This window comes from Acomys russatus, chromosome 27, assembly GCF_903995435.1.
Source record: "Acomys russatus chromosome 27, mAcoRus1.1, whole genome shotgun sequence".
In the NCBI taxonomy this organism is placed as follows: domain Eukaryota; kingdom Metazoa; phylum Chordata; class Mammalia; order Rodentia; family Muridae; genus Acomys; species Acomys russatus.
The window spans coordinates 21,423,441-21,449,738 of NC_067163.1; the positions used below are offsets into that span (position 1 = coordinate 21,423,441).

The following is a 26,298-nucleotide window of genomic DNA, read 5'->3' on the forward strand; positions in this document are numbered from 1 at the left end:
GAGAGAGAGAGAAGAGAGAGAAACAGAGAGAGAGAGACGAGGAGAGGAGAAGGAGAGGAGAGAGGAGAGAGAGAGAGAGAGAGAGAGAGAGAGAGAGAGAGAGAGAGAGAGAGAGAGAGAGAGAGAGAGAGAGAGAGAGAGAGAGAGAGAACTGACCTTGACTCAGAATGCTAAAAAGCTTGGCACTGACAATAAAGAAGCAGGTGACAGTACATATCACTAAAAGACAGTGTGTGAAAAAGAAATAAAGATTATTTCTTTAGGAATAAATGGAGTCCTTGAAGTACTAAATATACAGAAATGCTTTCTGGGGTTTTTTGTTTGTTTGTTTGGTTGGTTGGTTGGTTGGTTGGTTGGTTGGTTGGTTTTTCGAGACAGGTTTCTCTATGTAGCCTTGGTTGTCCTTGCTTTTTAGACCAGGCTGGCCTCGAACTCACAACAATCCGCCTGCCTCTGCCTTTCCAGTGCTGGGATTAAAGGTGTGTGCCACCACGCCCAGCAAAATTGCTTTCTGAATGAACCCCAACGTCCATACTCCTTGTGTAGGAAGCAGGATTGAGACGGGTCATGGCTTGAACTTCAGAGTCTCACTAAAATCTTCTAAAGCTCTGCTCTACTAATACCCAGCTGGTGACCTGGGCTTAGCCTCTCTTCCTTTCAGAAAATGCAGATGAAGATGCCTGCCTACTTCTCTGATGAGTATAAAACTCCCTCAGATAGGTGAAGCGCTTAGCATATGGTAAACGCTATTTATAGTAAGGGTTGCTGAAGATGGTTCTCCAGAGTGTAGAAATGAGTGGAGCACGAAGTCTGTAATTCATTAATTCTGTCTGGGAAGAGAGGGCAGTGTAAAGACCCTGCCTGGGAAGGCTTGCACAAGGCTTTGCCATTGGCCTCCGGGGCAGCAGCCCTGGTGTGCACGCGAGGCGGGGCTGCAGGCCTGCGCGGGGCTGTAAACAGGGGCGGGCTGTGCCGCTGCGGTGTGACGGCTCCCACCGCTGCCTGAGACGGTGTCCCTGGGTGTCACCAGTGCTCACACCGATAGGAACCTGCTTCGATGTACGTGTCATGGCTTAAAAATAGCTGCAATCCACCTGCGCGCTGGGGCGGCGGCGGCGCAGCGGCGGGGGCCGCAAGGGAGCCATGGGCACCGGACTGCCGGAGCCCACACGCCACCTCAGGATCTGAGACCCTCGCGACAAAGAGGTAGAGCCCTGTGGGCGCGGAGACAGGAATCGGGGCGGGCAAGAGCATAAGGGCATTGCCGCTTCCACGCTGCGCCGGGCTGTCTGGGTTGGCACAAGGCTAAAGCGACAGCCACAAACCTGTTACTACCGCGACAGCAGACGGAGGAAGGGGGGCAGCGGCCAGGGCTACTGGTGGCGGGTTAATGGGATTGGACAAGGCCCAGGGGTGTATTCCGAACTGAGCCCGGGCTCCTCTACGCCAGGAGGAACAGTCCCAAAGACGGCGGATTCTGCTCTCTTTCCAGCTCCTTACCTTTCATCATTGCTTAGGCAGCAGAGTCTATTCTGAGAAAGGTTGTTGTGGGTAAAGGATGGATCTTTGAGTCCTAGGAGGAGAGGTAGGTGGTGAGGGGTGATAGGGGGTGGTGGTGGTGGTACTGATGTCATGTCGCCTGTAGTGCTATATTTCTGTGTTTCTTCTAAACAACACTGAAAGCCTATCTGTCCTGGAATTCCTGAATACGGACTCACCCTTTCCTAGTTTTGATCCCTCTGCCCCTGTTTGTGATGTGTTCTGAGAGACTGGTGTCTCTTGACCCTAGGAGAAGGGGGGGCAAGGCCTGGCTGGAGTGTGTGACCATGGGCCAAGATGGTTTCTTATTGCTGCACATCCAGTTGAGGTCCCTAAGGCAGATGGAAGCGAAGGGAATGGGAGGGAATTCTGCAGGTTAGCTCATCCTTCCAAACCTGCAGGACCATAGCTGGAAGTGGAGACAGAGGCGGGGGGGGGGGGGGGGGGGTCTTCCATAGTTGTCTGTCTGCCCAAATGTCCTAGGGCAAGCCTCAAAGGCAGGCTCTAAAGGGGCAGGCCACCTTTCCAGACTCCTGCTCTCCACAGGTACTCGGAGACACACCTGCTAGGCCCCTTATGGCTGACCCTTCTCCAAGGGCTATGTGCGATGACAAATTGATTCCAGCAGCAACAAAGATGACAATGCTGAACCTTGCAGCTGCCTCTGGCCCTGCAGGATCCTCATAACCCACCTCCCACCCACCCACTTTCTCCTCTTGCATCTCCCTACTTCTGCCCCATCCCCCACCAGACACAGACACAAAGCGCCAAGCCTGCTTTGACTCAGAATTCTCTCCGTAGGGATGAGGTTTAGTCAAAGGAGGGGCTCCTCCTACTCACAGGCTTGTATGCATAGATTGAAGCCATCTACCCTCGGCTCTTACATTCAGGAAGTTTCTTCCCGAATTCCCTTTTTCTTCTTCTTATCATTTCTCACTCTCACCTTCCCGATACCCTTCCCCATGACAAACCCCTTTGTGACATGCAGGGCAGGCATGGGTTAAGCCACTCCATCTCTCTGGCACCCAGGAGGCATGTCTGGCAGATGTCATGGTCCCAGCTGCTCTTATCATCCTGATGACTCTCTCTGGATGGCTCTCCAGCCCCTTCCATCCTCATCCCAGCTCCCTAGACTCTCCACCTCTAACCCCAGCCAGATGAGATCCAGATCTGGCCTGGCAAGTGTCCTGGGCGGTGTGTAGACGCACCAAAGTGTCCAGTGTGTCTATGTCTGTGTGCGTTTCTGTGTTTGCTGGCAGTGGGGGTGGGGCAACGGAGGAGAAATCCAGCAGCTGGGCAGCTCCTTCTTCCCGTAAACAAGGACATGTGACTCCCACCTACTTGTGGGGCAGAGACAGCTTAGTGGAGGGACCCACAAGCGGCTTGAGAGGCAATTGAGCTCCTGGGCTAGCCTTGCCTTTTCTCAACTAAGAACCTACCCCCTAGGGCCCAAGCCCTGTGAGAAGGAAAGGAAAACAGGGGCTCTGGACTCACTCAACTGTGTCTGACACCCTTTTACTTCCAGCAACAGCTACCTGGTGGGTGACTGAGGCCATCATCACTGAAGCCACCTCACAGCTGGCCGCAGTTCCTGTCACCTTGGAGATGTGCCCCGGCAACTGGCTCTGGGCCTCCATGACTTTTATGGCCCGCTTTTCCCGCAGCAGCTCAAGGTCCCCTGTTCGTACTCGAGGGAGTCTGGAGGACATGGCCACTGTCCACCATCCCTTTCTCAACGTCTTTGAATTGGAGAGGCTCCTCTACACAGGCAAGACAGCCTGTAACCATGCCGACGAGGTCTGGCCAGGCCTCTACCTCGGAGACCAGTACGTAATGGGTGGCTGGGAACTATGCCTGAGTATATGCATGTGTGTACATGGACAAGAGTGTAATGGGTGGCAGGCAGACCCTGACTTACCAGGTTGAAGACTGAACGGGGTAGATACACAGACAAACAGTAGAAGCTTGCAGGTGGGAGGGATTTGGAGGGAGTTACTAAAATGCTCAGCTCTGGACAAATAAACTCTGTTTAGGGAATAGTGTTCCTCGTTTATAGAAGGTCTCCTCTGATGTGCCAACACTACTAACCAAGTGCATGGTTTGGACCCTCCAGCTGTCGTGCCATGGCTTTGGGAAAGGTAGTCACTAAGATAGAAACAGTCGGCAGAAAGCTGAAGGGGAGACCACGCAAAGCCACCATAGTTAAGGAGCATGAAAAGAGAACCATCAAATGGAGATTGTTCCCTTCTTGTCTCCAGTATATGAGATGGGTTGGTTTGTTGTTGTTGTTTTGTTTTCACATGTATTTTCACTCTTTCTTTCTTTCTTTCTTTCTTTCTTTCTTTCTTTCTTTCTTTTTTGAGACATGGCTTCTCTGTGTAGCCCTGGCTGTTCTGGACTCACTTTGTATACCAGGCTGGCCTCAAACTCACAGCAATCCCCCTGCCTCTGCCTCCCGAGTGCTGTGATTAAAGGCATACACCACCACACCTGGCTGTATTTTCACTGTTTTGTTTTGTTTTGTTTTGTTTTGTTTTTCAAGACAGGGCTTCTCTGTGTAGCCTTGACTGTCCTGGACTTGCTTTGTAGACCAGGTTGGCCTCGAACTCACAGCGATCCACCTGTCTCTGCCTCCCAAGCGCTGGGATTAAAGGCACGTGCCACCACACCAGGCTGTATTTTCACTCTTAATCTTCACAACAGTATTGTGAAGTAGAGGGTCACTCTCCCTGGGTTACAGATGAGGGAAAGGGAGCTCTGGGAATTTGTGACCGGACCAAGGTCACACAGGCTAGGGGAAGGGGTTTATGGCTCAGCTCCAATGGCCTTTGTAGGCAGGGAGTTTTCACTAGATTACATGTCTGGGCTCATATCTGCCATCTTGCTTGAGGAGTATCTATCATTAAGCTGCTAGGGAACGGGCCAAATGAATGAAGGTAAAAACAGATTAAAGTGAACAAGAACCCTAGAGCAACCGGCAGAAAGAAGAGATTTCCAGGAGAATATAAAGCAATAAAGGCTTGGGGAATGTATATCAGATCCATATGATGTACAGGTTATCAGGGATTTATTCATTTATTTATGTGTGCACTTTATGTGTATGAATGTGCTATCTCCAAGTATGTCTGCACACCAGAGGAGGGCATTGGATCCCATGGGGCTATCTGCTATAGACAATTGTGAGCTGCTATGTGGACGCTGGGAATTGAACTCAGGCCCTCTGGAAGATCAGCCAGTGCTCTTAACCACTGGGACATCTCTCCAGCCCCTGCATTCATTAATTAGTTCCGAAGAGCGTGAAGCCAGGCTACTGCACAAGCTAATCACATACCATAAAATTATAGCCACGGCAAAGGCATTAAATATGAGCAAGCCTGCCAGATCCCCTGATACACACATCCCTCCATGGTACCCCAGGTTAGTCCACTGTGGACTTCTCTCTGATGCGTAAATCCCTCCAGGTCTGTCCAGCAAGGACTTTTCTATACTTAAACATCCTGGTTCAGAAAAGACACTCTTTCTTGAAGTGCTCCAGCCTCTTTTAAGCTAGAGTTCTCTCTTAACATGCATCTCCTCACATGAAATCAAAACTGGTTTTCCAATTCCTGGATCCTTTGATCCTAGTTCCACCCTCTAGAGCCCTACAGACCAAAGAAAGTTCCACGGCACACTCCCAATACTTAATTACAGTCGTCTTTACCCCCATCCCCTTTGACATCTCTTCCCTAACCCAGTCATTTCCAGAGTCACCTCAAATACAGCTCACGGGATGAGACCCCAAGTCACTGCCTATCTTCCTGTCCTCCACAGTGCTAGCAAGTGCAGCCAATGATAGCGAAGGTTTCCTGGCACCTTGGCTTCTCCCTTTCTAACTTCTCTTTAACACAGGGACATGGCCAACAACCGCCGTGAGCTTCGTCGCCTGGGCATCACCCACGTTCTCAACGCCTCACACAGCAGGTGGCGAGGCACCCCTGAGGCCTACAATGGACTGGGCATCCGCTACCTGGGTGTCGAGGCCCATGATTCACCAGCCTTTGACATGAGCATCCATTTTCAAACTGCTGCGGACTTCATCCATCGGGCACTGAGCCAGCCAGGAGGTAGGAGAGAAAGCAGAAACGGTGAAAGAACAATAGTTGTGTCTTTCAGAAGCCCCAGGGGTCAAGGATGGAGCAAGAATTTAGCAGTAAGACAGAACGCATAGTACCTAGAGCTAGGGAAAGAAAAATGTCCTGTCAATCATCTTTTTCAAGATACTATATTAAAAGATGAGTGGGATGGTGCTTGAGAGATGGTTCAGTGATTAAGAACACTACTGGTTGCTCTTCCAGAGGATCTGGGTTCAATTCCCAGCACCTACATGGCAGCTCACAACTGTCTATACCTCCAGTTCCAGGGAATCTAACATTCTAACACAGGCATACTTGCAGGCAAAACAGCAATGTACATAGAATTAAAAATTTTAATTAAAAAGAAAAAGATAGTCTGGGCATCCTTTAGGGTGGCAAGCTGCTCCTGGATACTGAGGTTATGAGTATCATAGCTTTTATGCATCTTTACATATTTCCATAATTTCTGTCATTAAAAAAAAAAGCTTAGGGCTGGAGAGGTGGCTCAGAGGTTAAGAGCACTGCCTGCTCTTCTAAAAGCCCTGAGTTCAATTCCTAGGAAGCACATGATGGCTCACAAACATCCACAATGAAATCTGGTGCCCTCTTCTGACCTGCAGGTGTTACATGCAGGCAGAACACTCTATACACAATAAATACATAAGTAAATAAATGTCTTTTTTTTTTTTTTTTTTTTTTGGAGGCTTCAACATGGGTTTTAAAATGCTTTAGTGACTCAGGAAAAAGTACAGTTGGCCTTCTGTGTTGCTGAGTTCTGTGTGCATCAGTGGATTCAAATAACCACAAACTGAAAATATCTGGGGGGCAGAAATACATACAGAATGTGTTTTGACTCCTTTGTTTCTTTTCATTACTCCATGGATAGTATAGAAAACTACCTATTTATAAAGCATTTACATTTCATTATTGGATATAAGTACTCTAGAGATGATCAAAAGTATACAAGAGGCTGTGTGTAGGTCTTATGCAAATACTAGGTCATTTTATATGTAGAAATTGAGCATCCAGGGGTGTTGGTAATAAGGATGTTGTCGTGGAATCAATCCGCTCTGAATATCAAGAAACAACCGTATATGTAGATTTTAAAAATATAATCAATGGTTGCAAGAAACAGCAAGATTGAAGCATGGGGAATTAGGGTGCAATGGCATGTGCCCATAGTCCCAGCTACCCCAAGGTTTAAGGCAGGAGCCCTGTTTGAAGGCGAGCTTGAGTTCAGTCTGGGCAATGTAGTAAGAACCAGTCTTAAATACCAAAAGATCAAGCAACCAAAGAAGAGCTAAGGAGGGGCTGGGGGGATGGCTCCATCAGTAAAGAACTTGCCGGGGCCCTTCATTGTTGGTTTTGAAATGCTGAGAATGGAACCTAAGGTCTTGTTCATCTTAAGCACATGTTCTACTGAGTGCGTGCGTGTGTGTGTGTGTAGGCTGTGTATGTGTGGTATGTGTAGTACATGTGTGGTGTGTGTGTGTGGTATGTGTGTATGTGTGGTGTGTGTAGTATATTGTGTGGCATGTGTGTTTTTGTGTGGGAGTGTGTGGGTGTGGTATATGTAGTGTGTGTGTGTGTGTGTGTGTGTGTGTGTGTGTGTGTGTGTGTGTGTGTATGGTGTGTGCACCATCTCCTAGCAAAGAAGGGGCAAAGACAAAAAGCTCCCAGGGCTTGCCAGCCGGCCTGTCTAGCCTATTCTGCAAATTCCAGGTTCAGTGAGAGACCCTATCTCACACACACACACACACACAAACAAAAAGGCAAAGAACAACTAAGGAAGACACCTATCATCAACTTCTGGCCTCCATGTGCATGCTTACACCTGTACACACACTTACACACATGTAAACACACACATGAACACATACATCCACCATACATACACACAAAAGAAGAGTGAGGGAGACCTGAGAGACCTAAGAAAGGTTCAACATAGAAGGATTCCAGTTGATGCATTCAGCCAATGTCATCTGAGTCCCTGCTCTGTTCAAAGCTCTGATTTACATGAGGAATGACACTCTACCCTTGAGCTCTGCTCAGGCTCACGAACACCAAGTTTCAGAATACCCTGTCCAGTCTATTCTACTCAGGCCTCTCCCCTTTGCCAGGGACCTTCATTATTTGTTTTAAAGTGCTGGGGATCGAACCCAGGGTCTTGCTTATCCTAATCACATGTTCTCCTACTGAGTATGTATGCACATGCACACACACGTGTGTGTGTGTGTGTGTGTGTGTGTGTGTGTGTGTGTGTGTGTGTGTGTGTGAACTCAGGTCTCTCCTACCTTTCCGTGGGCTCTGGGGATGGAAGTCAGGTCCTCAGGCTTGTGTGGAAAATGCCTTTACCCACTGAGCCCTCTCATCAGCCCAGGATGTACACTCTTAGCACACTCATCCTCATCCAAATCTATCCTCGCGTACCTCGGTTTGCCTTCTTCTGTTCCTTTGGCCCCGCTGACATCTCCCTGGCCTCGTCCAGGCCGCCACACAGACAGCAGTCTCTCATATGTGTGTGTCTGCCTCTCTGCAGGGAAGATCCTGGTGCACTGTGCTGTGGGGGTGAGCAGATCTGCCACCCTGGTGCTGGCCTATCTCATGCTGTATCACCACTTCACCCTTGTGGAGGCCATCAAGAAAGTCAAGGATCACAGAGGCATCATCCCCAACCGGGGCTTCTTGAGGCAGCTCCTAGCCCTGGACCGGAGGCTGCGGCAGGGTCTGGAGGCGTGAGGGGAAGGCAATCAGGCCAGGTCCCTGGGTGGTTTCCTAGCGCCCAGATGGGGAGAGGAAACCCAGGTGGCAAGTAGTAGAAAAGCCAGACAACCCATCCTCCCCCAGTGGCAAGAGAGTGAAGGGCCCCAAGGCCACTGTGGCTCTATGTGGATGGGGATGGAGAGCCAGGATGGGCAGTGTGGTAGGTGGGGGGTGCTGACCCGGGAAGAAAGCAGTTGACCTGTAAGTAGAAGATGGCTTTATGATTAAGACAGCACCAGATTCCAGCAGGGTGTGCCCAGTGGCTCAGAATCCCTTCCACTCATTGTGTTCAAGTGTTCCTCTCTCACTTCCCAAACAAAAGGACCAGTGATGTGCAATGTCAGAGCAATGGGGGGGTGTCAGGGATGCAGCAGCACCGATGTGAAGGGAGGTGTCCAGGCTGCAGAAAACAGCATAGAGCCAGCGATGGGGTGGTGTGAAAGCCACAAAGCCCGAGGAGAAACATACAGACTTCCTGTGCAACTCCAGGAAGAGGATGTGTTTGAGGACTGCCGTGACACCCGAGGGGAGCTGCTCAAGCTCAAAGGAGTGACACTGGTGAATGACTGGGAGTCTTTAGGTGGTCATATTCTCACTGAAAACCATGTGTCTGGAGTAAAAAATAAAGAGGTTTAAAAAAAAAAAAAAGGAAAGTGTCTTGGTATCATTGACAGTTTGACTTCTTGTTTCAGGGTACCCCAGGCTCCAGCACTATGAAACCTTGAGCTGTTGTTTCTAACTTTTCCACAAGGAGGCAGCAGAGGACCAAAAACTTGCGGTCTGCAGACACTTGGCGCTGCTGTCTGGAAGAGAGATTTTAAATATCCCAAGGAAAGGTCTCTCTGTCCCCTCAGGCTCATGAGACAACAGAATATTAATCTCAAATCAAGATCAGCCCTGTGTGTCCTAATTTAGGTGCCAAAATATTAAAGGACACTTGCTTTCTTTTCTAATCCTTTCAGGTTCTCCTCGGAGGAGAGTAACCTTAGTAATAGAGACAGCAAGGAAGAACGGCGTGTTTGTTATCTTAACTGCCAGGCAGCCACCACAACTCTTGCAGAAAGTAAAAACTGTGCTCTCGTTTATGTTGACATTATCTTTCGGAATGGGAACAGAGGATAGACAGAAGTGCAAGTAAAATGGGGGGGGCACAGAGTGAGGGGCGGGGCAGGGGCGGGGCAAGGGCGGGCGGGGCAGGGAGGCATGCAGCAAGATAGCTCACCCGGTAAAGGCGGTTGCCATCAAGCTTAATGAGCTGAGTTTGAGACCAGGACTCCCATAAAGAAGGAGCTGAGTCCCACAAGCGTGTCTTCTCTAGCACACACAGCACACACGTGCACGCGCACGTACGTGGGCACACACATATGTCACTTATATGTGTGTATCCCACTCCATACCATAGGATTCTAGGTTTGGGAGGCGCCTTCAGAGATTGCGTTTCTGCTGTCCAAGAGGCACAAATGCCTCGCCTTTTCCATGCGGTCTCAAGCATTTGCTCGAACACCTCCGCTGGCTGGGAAGCGTGACATCATTCCCACAGCACTTGACCATCTCTAGGTCCTGTATACCGGCAACAGTTGTGGCTACTGCTGTGGGGGTGGTTGTGGTCATCTACTAGGAAAGACTCACACTTAACACCTAAAAGGCCGTGAGCTCTACCTCCATCTTTTTTTCACACTTACTCGTTCTCTGAGGTAAACCTAGCTCACAGGGTTCACCTGCTACTGTCAGAACAGCAGCTGTTTGTTCTCAGTCGCCTGCATCTGTCCTAGCTCCACTTACCCTAAACGCCTGTCCGATTCTGGCGTTCTCCCATACTTGCAGGAAGCAAAAATTTCATCTCAGACACTTCACGGATCCTGAATGTCCAGGGGAACTTGTGAGATAGGGGGAAAGCGGGGACTCATCAGATGGGGACTCAAAATGTGGTCTCCTCTGAGGTCATGTTAGCAAAGGGACAGAAGGAAGCTTTTATCAGTAATGCTTATTCTAGTGGAAACCAAAAGTGGTGGCATACATGAGTAATCCCAGCGCAGCACACATGTGTAATCCCAGCACGTCACACATGTGTAATCCCAGCACGTGGGGAGTGGAGACAGGGCCATGGGAGACAAGACTTCATTACATAGAACTTGTCACAAACAACTAAAAAAAAAAGGTGTCAGAGCCAGAAGTGGTGGCACACATCTTTAATCTCAGCTGGCTTCAAACTCAACTCACAGTGATCCACCTGCCTCTACCTCCTGAGTGCTGGGATTATAGGCATGCTCCACCACTTGGGAGGCAGAGGCAGGCGGATCACTGTGAATTTGATGCCATCTGGTCTTGGGGGGAAAAGTTTCAAAAATATAATTAAAGATAAATTAAGAAATGGGATATGGCTTAATGGTAGAATACTTGCCTAAATATTTTCGCAAGGGAGCCTATATTCAATCCCCAGCACCACAGATGAAGAAGAGAAAGAAGAGGAGGAGGAGGAGGAGGAGGAAGAAAAATAGTGACCCTCATAATAGACTGGATCTCTCTATCAATTAAAAGGCACTCACTCCAGACCCACGACATGTCCACAAGTCAACTTTCTCTAAATAATTGCTCATAAGACTCTCTTATGAGCCGGACAACATGGCACACACATGTAATCCCAGCACTCAGGGAGGCAGAGGCAGGAGGGCCTCTGTGAGTTCAAAGCCAGCCTGATCTACAAAGTGAGTGCAGGACAGCCAAGGCTACACAAAGAAACCCTGGCTTGGAAGAAAAAAGAAAAACAGGAGCCCACAGCCTGATCATCACACAGCCCTGTCCTCCAAAACCTGTTATGTGACACCTGTCATAGGTGAACTGGCTCCTAGCAGCCTGTACCTCCAGCTGACCCCACAATTCTCCACACCTCTCTCTCTCTCTCTCTGTTTCTGTTTCTCTGTTTCTCTGTTTCTCTGTTTCTCTCTCTCTCTCTCTCTCTCTCTCTCTCTCTCTCTCTCTCTCTCTCTCTCTCTCTCTCTCTCTCTCTCTCCAGCCTCTTCTGCAGTATTGACTCAGCCCTTGAAGCAGGCCTAGGAGACTTGGCGGTCTCTGGGGAAGGGGAGGGAGGAATGTTGCCCAGTTCTTCACCCCTGTAACTAATCCCAGCTGGGAGGTGCCACAGGCAGCACAGCTCAGAGTAAACTGCTGCTTGGGAGCCGAAGGAGGCAGATGCATCTGGACCAAGATGGGTAAGCTACCTTACAATTATGCTGGCTCCCAGAGGACTGCACATTGCTGCACCCATGGGCCCCTGCTAGAAAGAGATCCAATGAGACCTGTCAGACATGAGACTCATGTAGCAGTAAAATAATCCATGGGTGCAATGTAATCCATCAAAGTGGTGGTACCTTTACAGTGTTGATAGGAAATTAATATAAGCTTTGACTCACCATGAAGACTTTTCCACATAGATAGTCCACATTGAAAAAATGACAACACTGGTACACATACACAAAAGAAAATTTTCAGCCATAGAGAAAAGTGTAGTTGTAACATTTGTTGGAAAGTGAATGGAGCTGGAGACCAACATCCTAAATGAAGTAAGCCAGACCAGGAGAGACAAATGCTATGTGTTTCTTCATATGCACAATCTAAATCTTAAAAAAAAAAAAAAAAAAATCTGTGTGCCTCTGTGTGCTAGCCCTAGGGGAGAACTTACCACAGCTGTTTAGCTAGAGACATGATGTCAAATTACCTTCTAAATATGTGTGTTTATACCCGTAGACAAATGCTACACACAGTCTTCAGCTAGCTTCCCTTTGCAATGAACACATGGAAGCTCAAGGAACTGAGAATAAGTGACAGTTTAGTGGTCATCCCCAAACAGGGTACCTATGCCAACACTTCTAAGGTCAGAGAACATTGAGGAAGAGTGGGGAGAAAGAACACAAAAGCTAGAAGATCAGGAAATGGGTTACAAAATGCTAGAACCATATCCTGCTTTGCTTAACTTTTGGGTGCTGCTGTATTCTGGAGTAGATGCAATCACTGTTTTCACTTATGCACCCATGGGTGAGCACACAAGGCTCCAATGGGTAGGTCAGTAGGTGACAAACAGAAAGACACCAATTTGAGAAAGAGACTCTAAAGAGGAATGGGAGTTCACAGGCTATGAGTGAAAGTAATCAGAATGTAGTATACACATATATGAAACTATTAAGGAAGAAAACTAATAAACCAACCATGCATACATATACCAGTAATTTGAAGGCTGAGGCAGAAAGATCTTGAGTTAAAGGAAGTTTGTGCTACATGGAGAGACATTGTCTCAAAAAGAAAAACCAATGGGACATGGTGGCACACCCCTTTAATCTCAGCACTGGGGAAGCAGAGGCAGGTGGAGCACTGTGAGTTTGAGGCTAGCCTGGTCTACAAAGCAAGTCCAGGAAAGCCAAGACTACACAGAGAAATCCTGTCTTGAAAAAAACAACAACACCCCCCCCAAAAAAAAGAGAAAAAGGAGAAAGAAAAAAGAAAAGAAAAGAAAGAAAGAAAACTCGTGGGCTGAAGAGATGGCTCAACAGTTAATAGCACTGGCTGTTCTTCCAGAGGACCTGGGTTCAATTCCCAGCACCCACTTGTAATCTTACAACCATTTGTAACTCCAGTTCTAGGAGATCTCTTCTGACCTCCGTGGGTACCAGATACACAAATGGTGCACATACTTGCAGGCAAAACAGTCATAACATTAATGATAATGAAAATAAATAAACAATAGGACTGATCTTTGGCATGTTCAGGAAAGTTAAGAGGTGGAGATACAGAAGCATAGGATAAGAATCTGCAGGGGGGTGGGGGTGGTGCACACCTTCAATCCCAGTAAGGCTAGGCAGATCTCTGAGTTCAAAGCCAGCCTTGTCTACAGAATGAATTTCAGGACAACCAATGCTACATAGAAAAGCCCTGTCTTGAAAGACAAACAAACAAACAATTTGCCAGGCAAAGGTCGAAGAGAGAAGAACTGGAGAGCAAGCACATAGCCCAACAACTGGAGGTGTTTTATTTAGTGGCCTAGTCTTCAGTAACTCTAAAATTTCACAACATTTAGCCTTCCGATTTCTGTTAAACAGTTGAAGAAGATAAGCCCACTTTGCACGTGACTGCTGTACTCAGCACTACTGTCCCTTGGAGAGAATGGAGAACACCTGCTCTCCTGCTGTACTCTCCCCTTTGCCGGGTTCCTCACACTAGACTTTTTACACTTTACTTGGCACTTTGCTTCACTCCTTAAGATCATCCGTTTGGCTCAGTGAGTTTGAGACAGCCTAGTCTGCATAGTGAGTTTGAGGACAACCAGGGCTACATAGAGAAACTGTGTCTCAACAGCAATAACAAAACAGAAGATTGTAAACCAGGTAAAGTGATACATGCCTTTAATCCCAGCACTCAGGAGTCAGAGACAGGAGGATCTCTGAGTTAGAGGCCAGCCTGGTCTAAATGGTGAATTCTAGGACAGCCAATGCTGCACAGAGAAACTGTGTCTCAAAAACAGACAAACAAGCCAGGAGTGGTGGCACACACCTTTAATCCCAGCACTCGGGAGGCAAAGGCAGGTGGATCACTATGAGTTTGAGTCCAGTAGCCTGGTCTACAAAGCAAGTCCAGGACAGCCAAGGCGGCACAGAGAAACCCTTTCTCAAAAAACAAAACAAAACAAAACAAAACTCCAAAACAACAACAAAAACTCTGGTTTTGGGGTCAAATTTCCTGAGGGAATTCAGTACCATGCCATAAACACCTGTGGAAAAGCCACATGGTTAGGAGCGAGGTTTGGCTCTCTGACAACAGCCTGACAGTGCCCTTGAGAATAGACTGTTGCAGTGACCACAGTGCTGACAGCTACCTCCTGAGAGATCCTGCGGCTGTCACAGAGACATGCTCTGCAGATGGCCCATGGAAATCATGAGATGGCAAGTAATTATTTATTTACTCCTTTTTGAGACCGGGTCTTACGATGTCGTCATGGCCTCAAATAAAGGATTAAGCATGTGGCACCATGGCATATAGACAGACAGAGAGATGACAGACAGAGAAACAGACAGACAGATATTGTGTTGTGGATGAGCCCAGGAGGTAAGAAGACCGACAATGGAGTCAGTTCTTTCCTTCCACCTTGTGGGTCCCAGGGGTCCAATTCAGGTCCTTGGGCTCAGCCACCAGCAGCCACCTCACTAGCCTCACATATTTGTTTTAAACCACTGGGCTTTTGCTGTCATTTGCTAATTAGTAATAACTAAGTGATACAGTTACTGTAGCATAGTCACATGGAGTTATTAGGGAGCTCAAACAGTGTGCTTTATTATTGTCTCATAAATATTGCAAAGGTGGTGGAGGGCGCAGGGCATGGAGGTGCCTTTGCTTCATGAAGCTGCCTGGAGAAGCGGATCTCTTGTTCCTTGCCTGGGCCCTCAGTCACTTCCCTCTTGGTTTTGTTTGTTGGTTTGTTGCAATGGATCCTTGCCAGTCACATGCCCTGTGTTCCAACCCAAGGGAAAGAAACCCAAGAGGGAAGGGACAACCTTTGCCTTAATGTAGCCAAGGTTGGCTTTGAACTCCTGATCCTCAAAAACAAAACAAAACAAACAAACAAAACAAACAAAAAACTCTTGATCCTCTTGCCATCATCTCCCCAGTATTGGAATAACACACGTGGCTTTTTAAAAAATGTGTGTGTGGGTGACTATGAAAAGGCATAAGAATAGTCTTTTTTGGGATGTTTGATATTGTGTTTTGTTTTTGCTTTTGGTTTTTTTTGTTTGTTTGTTTTGGTTTTGGTTTTATGAGACAGGGTTTCTCTGTGTAGCCTTGGCTGTCCTGGACTCACTTTGTAGACCAGGCTGGCCTCGAACTCACGGAGATCCACCTGCCTCTGTTTCCAAAGTGAAGGGCTGGATAGGATTGCTAGTTTGCACGTTTATCTTTAGCACAGACTCCTGTGTTTGAAAATAAATGGCAAGGGCTGATATACTTCTGTGGCAGTGTATGCCTTTAGCACACAAATGAGTTTTCAATCTTTTGTGATAAAAAGACCAAACCAAAATCTGCATGTATAAGGCAAAAACTATTTCTTTGAATCACAATTGCCAGTTCTCCCAGTAAAAGCTATTTGAAATACTACGGCTCAGGGTTGGGGGTACATCTTCCTGCTAACACTTGCCCCACAGGTGCCAGTTCCTGGCTTCAATCCCTAGCACAACCAGGGGAAACAAAAACCATTGGCTTAGCATCTCTGCACATCTGTCTTCAAAAGTCACTTTATAAATGAATGTAAATACAGACGAGGCCAATAGCTATATGACACCTATGTTAAAGTGACTTTTATTTGCCTGATTCTCATCTAAAAGGCTTACTGTCTTCATTCACTAACCTAGGCCTAGTCCTGGAAGCTTTTAGCCGCCATACAATCTAATATAGACCTAGAATGTTTTCAGCCTCTGAGACTTACTGCTGAATAAACTCACCCTTTATAGCTCTTTCTGAACTACGGCTAGGTGGTTCAACTCAGCTGTTCTGGCTCAAACCCACCTCCTAGTTGACTGATTCAAACTGGCTTCTCTCAGCTTCTGACTCAGTTGTTCTGCTTAGTCTCTTATATTTTTGGTTGTGAGCCTAGCCTTTAATGGTGAGCCATCTTTCCAGCTCTATAGTCTCAAACTAATTCTAGCAATCTGTCCTAATCTTCTGGCTCCTTCTGTCTTTATCTGTCTATCTTGTTCTCTCTTCCACCTGTCTCTGTAAAACTCACCTGTAAAAGTATCTTTTTGTTTGTTTGTTTGTTTGTTGTTTTTCAAAATAGGGTCTGTCTGTATAGCCCTGGCTGTCTTGAACTCACTTTGTTGACCAGCCTGGCCTTGAACTTGTAAAAGTACCTTTTATTCTCCTGTTTCAATTGTTGTCTGGGAGGCTTAATGCCTCCTTCTGATAACCTAGGCTTAGAATTTTTACCTTCTGAGACTTGTTGCTTAATGAGCTAACCCTTACTTGTTCTTTCTGAGCTCTGGGCTGGCTGGTTCAACTCAGCTGTTCTGGCTCAAACTCCTCTCCCAGCTGACTAAACTGGTTTCTCCCTTGGCCCAGAATTGCTCTGCTTGGCCTCAAACTAACTCAGCAATCTGCTCTAATCTTCTGGCTTCTTCTCATTTTCTGGCTTGTTCTGTCTTCACCTGAGTTCTTTCTCTGTAACCCATCTCTCTATTACTGTCCAGGTAAAAACAGCTTCCTCTCTCTGTAAAACTACCTCTTAAGGAGCTTCTTCTTCCTCTCTTCTCATAAGAGTTGGGTGTATCCCATTCTGTCAAATCTTCTTTGATTCATCACCTTTTCTGCCATTCAATTAGACCTCGCTTTGAAATGTGAATGCTTCCTTCTACAAACTAACAATACTTTGGTTTGGGATTAAAGGCATGTACCATCATGCTTGAACCCAAGTTTTTCTTTATCTGATTCTTGCTCTATACCAGGCTGGCCTTGAACTCAGATCAGTTTGCCTCTGGCTCCTGGATTAAAGGCATGTTTGTATTCCAGCTGGACCACACACTTTGTAGACCAGACTGGACTTGAACTCACATCAATCCACCTGCCTCTACCTCCCGAGTTACATAAGGTCCTGTTTCTTGCTCAGGGGCAGCTAGAGCACTTTAGGGTGAGGCTAATGACCTGAGAACTCACCAGATCCCGGTTCAGGCTCCCCAGCCAGGTTCCCGGACTCTCCCAGAAGGGTGGGAAATGAGTTTCCACCAGAGTGTTACAGCTCATCTCCTTTAGAGTGAGACTGCAGGTCTCAGATGGCAGTAGAGACTTAGGAACTCCACAAGCCAGTGATGATACCAAGGGTTACAGCTCCTTGTTTGAGCCGCTGAGCCAACCACAGCAAAAGCAGGTGGATGTCTGAAACCTGCTGGCAGGCAGGTCTGGCAAGAGGCACACCTGGTGGTGCTTCACCACAGATCTGCACCGAGCTAGAGGGCATTGGCTACAAAGGCAGTTCCACCAGCACTGCCTGACCAGGAGTCCTGCGGCAGTCCTCCCTCCCCTGCCTCCCAACAAATGGAGTCTCAGACAATCATGGCAGAGGAATGATGGGTAAGAGAGTTCTAGAGCACACCCAAGGCATCCAGCCTTTATTTTTAAACCTTAGGCAGTGGGAAGGGGTTTTGAGGGTGAATGTGTCTGATTCAATAGGGCTAAAGGAGCCGGGCAGTGGTGGCGCATGCCTTTTAATCCCAGGCAGAGGCAGGTGGATCGCTGTGAGTTTGAGGCCAGCCTGGTCTACAAAGTGAGTCCAGGACAGCCAAGGCTACACAGAGAAACCCTGTCTCAAAAAAACAAGCAAGCAATTAAACAAAAATCAATAGGGCTAAAGGTGCAAGGACACTACATACCTCTTCTGTCAGTAACTGGGGGCCCTATCACAAAGAGAAGACAGTACTTAATTATCCTTTGTGTGAGGGAGATGACTTCTAAATACAATTAAAGGTTATTTGCTGGAGGCTAGGATCTCTTCAGCATAGGGTGGGACTCCCTGTGCTTGTTTAAAGAAGTTACTTATCAGGAAAGGGGCCTGTTCTTGAGGGCTATGTGACACTCCTTACAAAATCTGGGGTTACCAGATCAGGTGAAGTTAGGACATTGCTGAGAAAAGAGAGTCTACCCACATACACCGAGCACAAAAATGGCTACCGGGAGAAGTTGAACTTCAGCCTTATCTAGCAGAGTCCCACACCACCTCACTGCCTCTCAATTGCCCAATTCAACCAATCTGCCTGAATGGAGCTGACTGGAACTCCAAAGTTCCACTGTCTCCTGAATGCCAGGATTTAAGGCACGCACCACCATGCCTGGTCCTAAACTTTTATTTACCCAAAACTTGCTCTATACCAGGTTGGCCTAGAATTTAGAGATCTGCTTGCCACTGTCTCCTGGAATTAAAGGTGTGTCTGTGTTCCTGCCGGATCGCACACACCTAAAAGACCTTTGGATGCCATCTCTTGCCAGAGCAGGCATGATTTAAATTAAAATTCCTCTACACCTGTGTGCTTAAATATTGTTCTGAATTGCAGGATCCATGAATATAAAAAAAGGAAACAGATTTTAGGGCTGGAGAGACAGTGCAGCAATTAAAAGCTCTTGCTGCTTGGCCGGAGGATCCAAGTTTGGTCCCCAGTTCCTACATCCGGATGATCACAGCCTCCTGTAACCCCAGCTCCAGGGTATCCGGAGCTCTTGTCCTCCACAGGCACACACACAGACAGATGTGTGTTTACAGGCACACAGAAATGGAAAATAATAAAAGCATGTCTTGAAAAAGAGTAGCTGTATCTACCACAACATACCACGGCCCATGCAACAGCAGAAAGCTCCTGCCCGGGAGTTTGTCTGCCGGCTAGAACCAGTGCTGGTTTTAGCATACGGGCTCATACGTCTTGCAGTCAGATATATAAGGATCTTGAACTAACGTTGGTTCCAGATGGCTGTTTTCTTGTATTGTCTTTTTCAAGTGCCGCCAGCTGAGAGGGGAAGCATAATGTTTACAAATATGTTTAAAAAAAAAAAAAAAAAAAAAAACCATTTGCCAAATCTGTGGAGGAACCCTTAATAAAGCTGTGTGTCTCCTGCATAAATCTGAAAGGGAAAGTTAAAGGGAGAAGGAAGCCAAAGGAAGGGGTGAAAGTCGGTGACCTTGCCGTTCTCCTGGCCTCCTGCCAGCTGTGGTATTTTTGAAGTTTGTGACTATTCACCTGTGTGAACCTACCCAGCCTCTTCTGGCTTGGCAGCTGGGCAGCTATTAGCAAAGGAACATGGAATGAAGCCCTGCCTGAGTGTCCAGCCTCCTTTCACTTCCTTTTATTCCTTAGGTGACAGGTCTTGGACACACCTGTCCTTAATTCAAATAAAAGCGAGGACCTCTTCTCTCTATGGCGCTAGGATGGGGTGTGGTGAGCGTCAGTGTCCTTACACCTCCCTTGGCACCCTCCTGGCCTGGACTAAGAGCCAATTATGCTCCCTCTCCAGGTTAATAAAAAAAATTTTTTTTAATGTGCATTGGCGTTTAGCCTGTGTGTATGTCTGTATGAGGGTGCCAGTTCTTAGAGGTACAGACAGTTGTCCCCTGCCAGGTGGGTGCTGGGAATTGAACCCTGGTCCTCTGGAAGAGCAGACAATGCTTTTTTTCTTTTCTTTTCTTTTTCTTTTTCTTTTTTTTTTTTTTTTTTTTTTTTTTTTTTTTTTTTTTTTTACCCCCTGGATGCATCTCTCCAGGTAAGGAATGGCCTCATCTGGGATTGGGCACTCTGTCTGACTCTGTCGAGGTAGTGGACTGAGACTGTGAACTCCTCGCCTGGCTTTGACCTAGTTTGTGCATAAACTCTAGCAGCCAGGGAGGAGGGGCTAGATTTAATCTCTGTGTCTATTAACTGCTCTGAGGAAAGTTACCTAGGCAGGCTGGAGGCTCCAGCCTTTGCTGTCGGCAAAACAACAGTCTGCCTTTGAGCTGCGGAGACACTCCCTGCTTCCCTGGCACAGGGCTGGGCTTCTCTCCAACCTTTCAACCCAAGAACCTCAAAGTGCCAGCCACGGTCTCCCAGCTGACTTCACAGGCTGACAGGGAATTTGCTTGGAGATTTGTCTGTCAAATCAGAGGGGAAATCCCAGGCTATACCGAAGGCTACAAACCATGGACTACAAACTGAAAAAACAGCAGGGTAGAATGGCATTAGCAGAAAATCAGGAAAGGTGGCCTAATGGGAAGCGATCAGGGATCTCATATTTCTGGGTAAGATATTACAGCCATTGGATAGGGTGGTCTATCTCCTAAAGGATGCAGGCAGATGATCTTTTGTTTTTGTTGTTGGTTTGGTTTTATTTTTGTTTGTTTGTTTGTTTTCAAGACAGGATTTCACTGTGTAGCCCTGGCTGTCCTAGACTCACTTTGTAGACTGGGCTGGCCTCGAACTCACAACGATCCACCTGCCTCTGCCTCCTAAGTGCTGGGATTAAAGGCATGTACCACCACACCCCGGCTTTTTGTTATTGTTTTTGGTTTGGGTTTTTTGTTTGTTTTGGAGATCCTGGAACTTGCTATGTTAATCCGGTGGGTTTTTTTGGTTTTGGTTTTTGGTTTTTCGAGACAGGGTTTCACTGTGTATCCTTGGCTGTCCTAGACTCAGGTGGCAGAAGCAGAGGCAGGCAGATCTCTGAGTTGGAGGCCAGCCTGATCTACAAAGGCTGGGAGCCCAAGACAGCTAGGACTGCACAGAGAAACCCTGTCTCGAAGAACAAAACAAACAAACAAACAAACAAAAACTGCAAGAAAAAAGTGTGAACTACCAAACTGAGCTTTTGATTTCAGATTTCAGGTTTAATCTTTAGATCTTTGATTCATTTTGAGTTGATTGGGGGCTTGGAGATAAGGAAAGTTCTAGCTCCATCCTTCTGCACAGTTTCCCCAGCACTGTTTATTGACTGTCTTTTCTTCATACTTCTGTCAGAAGCCAGTTGGCTATGTAAGCACAGATTTCTTTCTTTCTTTCTTTTTATTCCAAGACAAGGTTTCTCTGTGTCATCCTGGCTGTTCAGGACTCTCTTTGTAAACCAGGCTGGCCTGGAATTCACAGAGATCACCTGCCTCTGCTTCCCAAGTGCTTGGATTAAAGGTGTGAGACACCTCACCCAGCCCACAGTACGATGAACCAAACTACTGAAGTGTCCAAGGCCAAAGCCTTTCCACTATGCTGTGTCCTTTGTGAGCCATCATCAGAGGCACTGACAAAACAGTAGCCACACTGTCAGGAGGGATAAGGCAATTTGCCTCAGGAGAACTGACTGAGAGCTTGAAATGACATGAATAAAAATATAAATTAAAAGGTTGGAAGTGGTGGCACACCTTCAATCCCAGAACTCTGGAGGCAGAGGCCAAGCATGATGATGTTCACTTATAATCCCAGCACTCAGGGAGACAGAGGCAGGCAGATCTCTGTGAGTTCAAGGACAGCCTGGTCTACAGTTCCAGGACAGCCAGGGCTACACAGAAACTTGCCTCAGAAAGAAAATAGGGAGGGGTAATAAACTATAGAACATGTGGTCCCCACTGTGTCATAGTTCCTATGAGTGTCAGCCAGGATATTCACCACTTGGCTATGCCAGCTGTCTGCATGAACACCTCCACTGGCCCCTCCTTTTAGGTGTTTTCCCGAAGAACCTCATTGTAGCCTGAAGGGAAGTAGGTTCAGAAGGAATTTCTCTCTTCCTGACACTTTAGTCTTTAAAGGCTCTTCCTCTTCACAACTTTGTGAAAGTGGGACCACCTATCACACTGGACCTGGAACCAGAGAATACAAATGACCATCTATCCAGCAAATGCTTGTGCACACTTGGAGTTTGTTTTTCAATCAAAAGCAAGGGGTTTTCTTCTTTTGTAGTTTTAGGTCACAGAAAGCAGACAAGTGTCAGAAGATTTTCATATACTTTCTGTCTTAACCCACACCCTACCTCCCCAATTACTAATATTCCCCACCAAAATGGTAGATGTGTAACAACTGTCTAACCCAATCTCCCCTTATTTATTTATTTATTTATTTTTAGTTTTTCAAGACAGGGTTTCTCTGTGTTATCTTGGCTATCCTGAATTCACTTTGTAGACCAGGCTGGCCCTGAATTTACAGAGATCCCTGCTTCTGCCTCAGAGTGCTGGGATTAAAGGCGTGCACCACTACACCTGGATCAATTCACTCCACTTTTAATCCCAGTTTAGGAGGTAGAGGTAGGTGGATCTCTGTAAACTGGAGGTCAACCTGGGCTTACATAGCCCAAACACACATTCATTCATTCATTCATTCATTTTCTCTCTCTCTCTCTCTCTCTCTCTCTCTCTCTCTCTCTCTCTCTCTCTCTCTCTCTCTTTCACACACACACACACACACAGAGGTAAAATTACTGTATAATTTGGGGGCCTTTTCTAATCACCTGCTCTAGTTCCCAAATAATGAGACAGAGACCTATTTGCTTTACTCAACAGGCTTTAAAGCACTAGAGCTGGGTAGATATTTATCTCTTTAACCCTTATGCTAGTCTGGCTACTTCCCAGCCACACACCCCAAATTATTTGCCATATTGTTCCCACCTGAGCTGCTTCTGCTCCATCAGGTCACTCCTCTCCTCGTGGCCATGTCGTTCCTCTACTCCTTCCTTCTCCCTCCCAACCTCATGATCGCTACCTGAGACCCAGAGCCCCCATCTGTCCCCCCCCCCAATCCATCCCCCAAGTCTGGAAACAGAAGCTCCGCCTTCCTATCTCTGCCCAGTCATAGGCTGGTCAGCTTCTTTATTAGTCAACCAGAGTGATTTGGGAAATAATTATCTTACAATGATCATGGCAATGCCCATGTCCAGACTGCAACCAGATTTGGGGGGCACAGAATCCAGCTTCTAAATACACAGCACATCAGACCAACCCAAAACACACACACACACACACACACACACAGGGGAAAAAAAAAAAAAAAACCCAGACCAAAAAGATGGCATTTGGCTGGACGATGGCACATGCCTTTAATTCCCAGCACTCAGGAGGCAGAGGCAGGTGGATCTATGTGAGTTCAAGGCCAGCCTGGTCTACAAAGTGAGTCCAGAGAAGCCATGGCTACACAAGGAAACCTTGTCTCAAAAAAAAAAAAAAAGCAGCATTGAGGTGGCTCAGGATCTGGCAAGGTAACCCCACGTCTTTAATCCCAGCCCTTGGGAAGCAATGGTAGACAGATCTCTGAGTTTGAAGCCAGCCTGGAATACAAACTAAGCTCAAGGGCTACGCAGAGAAACCCTGTTTCAAGATGGCTCAGTGGCTATAAGTAAAGGGGCTTGCTGCCAAGCCTCACAAACTGAGTGTGAGCTCCAGGCCTCAAATAGTGGGAGAAGTGACTTTCATGAGTTGTCCTCTGACTTCAGCACTAAAGCAGTGGCATGTGTACCATCCCCTCAATTAAAAACAAACAAGCAAACTGTACAAAAAAAGCAGAGCTTCCTGGCCGATGACTGGTACCCAGGGAAAGTAAGCATCAGGGAGACAAGCAAAGGCTGTAGGCTATGAATGCCACAAAAACCTGTAAGCACCAAAAGCCAGGAAAAGTTAGGAAGCAAAGGAAAGAATCAGATGTATGCATTAGGAAAAAAAAAAAAAAACTCTTAGCCAGGCACGGTGGCGCACACCTGTGATCCCAGCACTCAGGATGCAGAGGCAGACAGATCTCTGTGAGTTCAAGGCCAGCCTGGTCTACAAAGAGAGTCCAAGATGGCCGAGGCTACACAGAGCAACCCTGTCTCAAAAAAACAGAGAGAGAGAGAGAGAGACAGAGACAAAGACAGAGAGGGAGGGAGAACTCTTGGTCAAATCAGATTACTAATTTCTCTCAACAACTGCAGGATTATTATAGGAAATAAGGCATATCAGAAGGATTTCTGAAGCACTTTTTAAAAACAGAGGCTCTGTGCTCAAGCCTGGGAGTTAGTGTCACATGTCTCCTATTAGAATGATTCCTGTGAGCTAGGCAGTGGTGGCACACGCCTTTAATCCCAGCACTTGGGAGGCAGAGGCAGGCGGATCACTGTGAATTGGAGGCCAGCCTCGTCTACAAAGCAAGTCCAGGACAGCCAGGGCTACTCAGAGAGATCCTGTCTCAAAAAAAAAAAAAAAAAAAAAAGAATGATTCCTATGGCTTTAAAGTGCAAGGCACAGGATCAGAGGGACTCTGTAGTGATCTTGTTAAGAATCAAGAGGTAGCAGGGCATGGTGGCACAGGCCTGTAATCCCAGCACTTAGGCAGGCAGATCTCTGTGAGCTCCATCCAGTCTGGTCTACAAAGCCAGTTCAGGACAGCTAAGGCCACAGAGAGAAACCCTGTCTCAAAAAAACAAAAACAAAGAATCAAGAGGTAGCCAGGCTGTGGTTGGTCATAGCCACCTTAATTAATTAATTAAATAATTATCTATTTATTTTGATTTTTTGAGACAGGGTTTCTCATTGTAGCCTTGGCTGGCCTGGACTCACTTTGTAGACTAGGCTGACCTTGAACTCAACATTGATCAGCCTGCCTCTGCCTCCAAGTTCTGGGATTATATGTGTGTGCTACCACGTCCAGCTTGTACCCGCCTTTAATCCCAGCTCTCAGGAGGCAGAAACAGGCAAATCTCTAAATTCAAGACCAATCTGGACTGCAAATGAATTCTAGGACAAGAGCTACACAGAGAAACTGCCTTGAACCCCTTCTTGCAAAAGAAGACACTTGGTGTGGTTCCCTACGTCTTTAATCCCAGGAGGCAGAGGCAGGCTGATCTCTTTAATTTCCGGTTTAGTTTCATAAAGAAAATTCCAGGTCAGGCAGACCTACATAAACCCTGCCTCAAAAAAGCAAACAAAGAACAAAAACAAAAAAGAGAAGGCCGTTCCATCTGTACATGACACCGCCTCCCCCGCTGCCCCCCCCAGCTCTGAAGAAACTGAATTGTTAACAAAGCAAATGATAAACTACAGTGAACCTTGCATATTGTCAAACTGTGCAAATCATGGGGCGCACGATTTGGCATTAAGGCATGTATAGCTTACATGCAAACACTAAGTCGCTGTCCACAAGGGCCTTCAGAATTTGAAGACCATCTGAGCACCCCTAGAGATAGGAAGGACTGGGTTTGTTCCAGCAGCTCTGTGATGCCTCTTTGCTAGGGACATTTGATACTTTAACGACTATACTTTGAAATGGCAGAGCACTTGCATGCATTAGCTTTACTTAGGTGCCAGGAACTCCCCAGGGTTAGGGAAAAGTACTAGGTTCCAACGAACAGATCAATAATGGGAATTTAAAAAGTGTCACATGAGGAGCAGGGCGTTGTGGTTTGCTTATTTGTGGGCCTCCTTACACACTGCCTTCTGACCATGGATGTGGGCTCCTGTACCAATGCACTTTGAATGATACTATGCACTTGGTGGGTGGGCGAGCTGTCGCAGGCCCTTAATCCCAGCACTCTGGAGGCAGAGGAGGGCAGATCTCCGAGTTGGAGGCCAGTCAGGACTAAATAACTTTCTATTAAAAAAATAAATAACGTATGAAATAAACGATGCAATGCCGTGCAAAATAAATAATACTACACGGAAAATTCAGACCATCTTTTCTTCATCCCTGTTCATTCAACACCAACTCAAGACCCGTGTCCCCTCAGGCCTTGACAAAGCCAGTTCCTGGTTTTTAGTCACATTCTAGGAGATTGGAATCCTTGCAAGTGATAGCCTTCAGCTATAGGCTTTAAATCCTTGTTTGTAAAAGAAGGAAGGCTCTGTCCTGAAGTGAGGTGAGAACAATAGCCCTTTGAAGAACCGAGTTTTGAGTTTCATCTGCTTTGCCCTCTTGCCTCAGTTCCCTCCTTTCTCAGTGGGTCTGGGAATGCGCTAGATCCCAGCATAACCTTGCCTAAAGGCAAAGGACAAGGGGAACCAAGCCCCAGGACTGGCTGCTACAAAGCAGTAGAAATTCGAGACAGGCACGGATCTGTAGGCGGAAAACAAAAGTGGCACTAATCATCTTGTCGTTCCTCCACCATACAACGCCCCCCTCCCGCGCGCGCCCCGTCCTGGGAGGTGGCCGTCCCCGCCCCCTCCGGGCGTTGCCCAGCACGCTTTTCTGCAGACTAGGGACTTCCCAGGTCTGTCTTGGAGGCGGGATGGGAGCCTTAAGCACCAAGAAAGCTCCCCCTTGCAGAGGGGGAAGCGACCTGTAAATAATGCCAAGGGGCAGGAGAAAGGCTCCCATTGGCTAGAGGACAGGTGACGAGCAGGGGGCGGGCTCCCGGGAAGGGGCATTCATAGGGAGGGGGTGTGCACAGC

The 26,298-nt window shown here is 47.1% G+C and overlaps 1 protein-coding gene and 1 pseudogene across 2 annotated transcripts; one reads left to right on the forward strand and one right to left on the reverse strand.

Moving 5' to 3' along the window:
* LOC127209831 (60S ribosomal protein L29-like) overlaps positions 1–2,536 on the reverse strand; it is a 54,591-nt pseudogene extending 52,055 nt beyond the window's left edge.
* Dusp26 (dual specificity phosphatase 26) lies at positions 884–9,073 on the forward strand. 2 transcript variants are annotated; one of them, XM_051169861.1, is made up of 4 exons: positions 884–1,206; positions 3,071–3,365; positions 5,428–5,642; positions 8,191–9,073. In XM_051169861.1, the coding sequence occupies exons 2-4, from the start codon at positions 3,145–3,147 to the stop codon at positions 8,388–8,390; spliced, it is 636 nt and encodes a 211-aa protein (XP_051025818.1). In that variant the 5' UTR covers positions 884–1,206; positions 3,071–3,144; the 3' UTR covers positions 8,391–9,073. The 2 variants fall into 2 exon arrangements, with proteins under 2 accessions (XP_051025818.1, XP_051025819.1); XM_051169862.1 differs by lacking the exon at positions 884–1,206 and adding an exon at positions 1,423–1,585.
* Positions 9,074–26,298: the final 17,225 nt, after the last annotated feature.

Bases quoted from the DNA above. Each gene is read 5' to 3' on its own strand.
- Dusp26 (XM_051169861.1), top strand. From the start codon at position 3,145: ATGTGCCCCGGCAACTGGCTCTGGGCCTCCATGACTTTTATGGCCCGC. The intron at 3,366-5,427 runs GTACGTAATGGG...TCTTTAACACAG, and splicing joins GGCCTCTACCTCGGAGACCA to GGACATGGCCAACAACCGCC. The intron at 5,643-8,190 runs GTAGGAGAGAAA...GCCTCTCTGCAG, and splicing joins GGCACTGAGCCAGCCAGGAG to GGAAGATCCTGGTGCACTGT.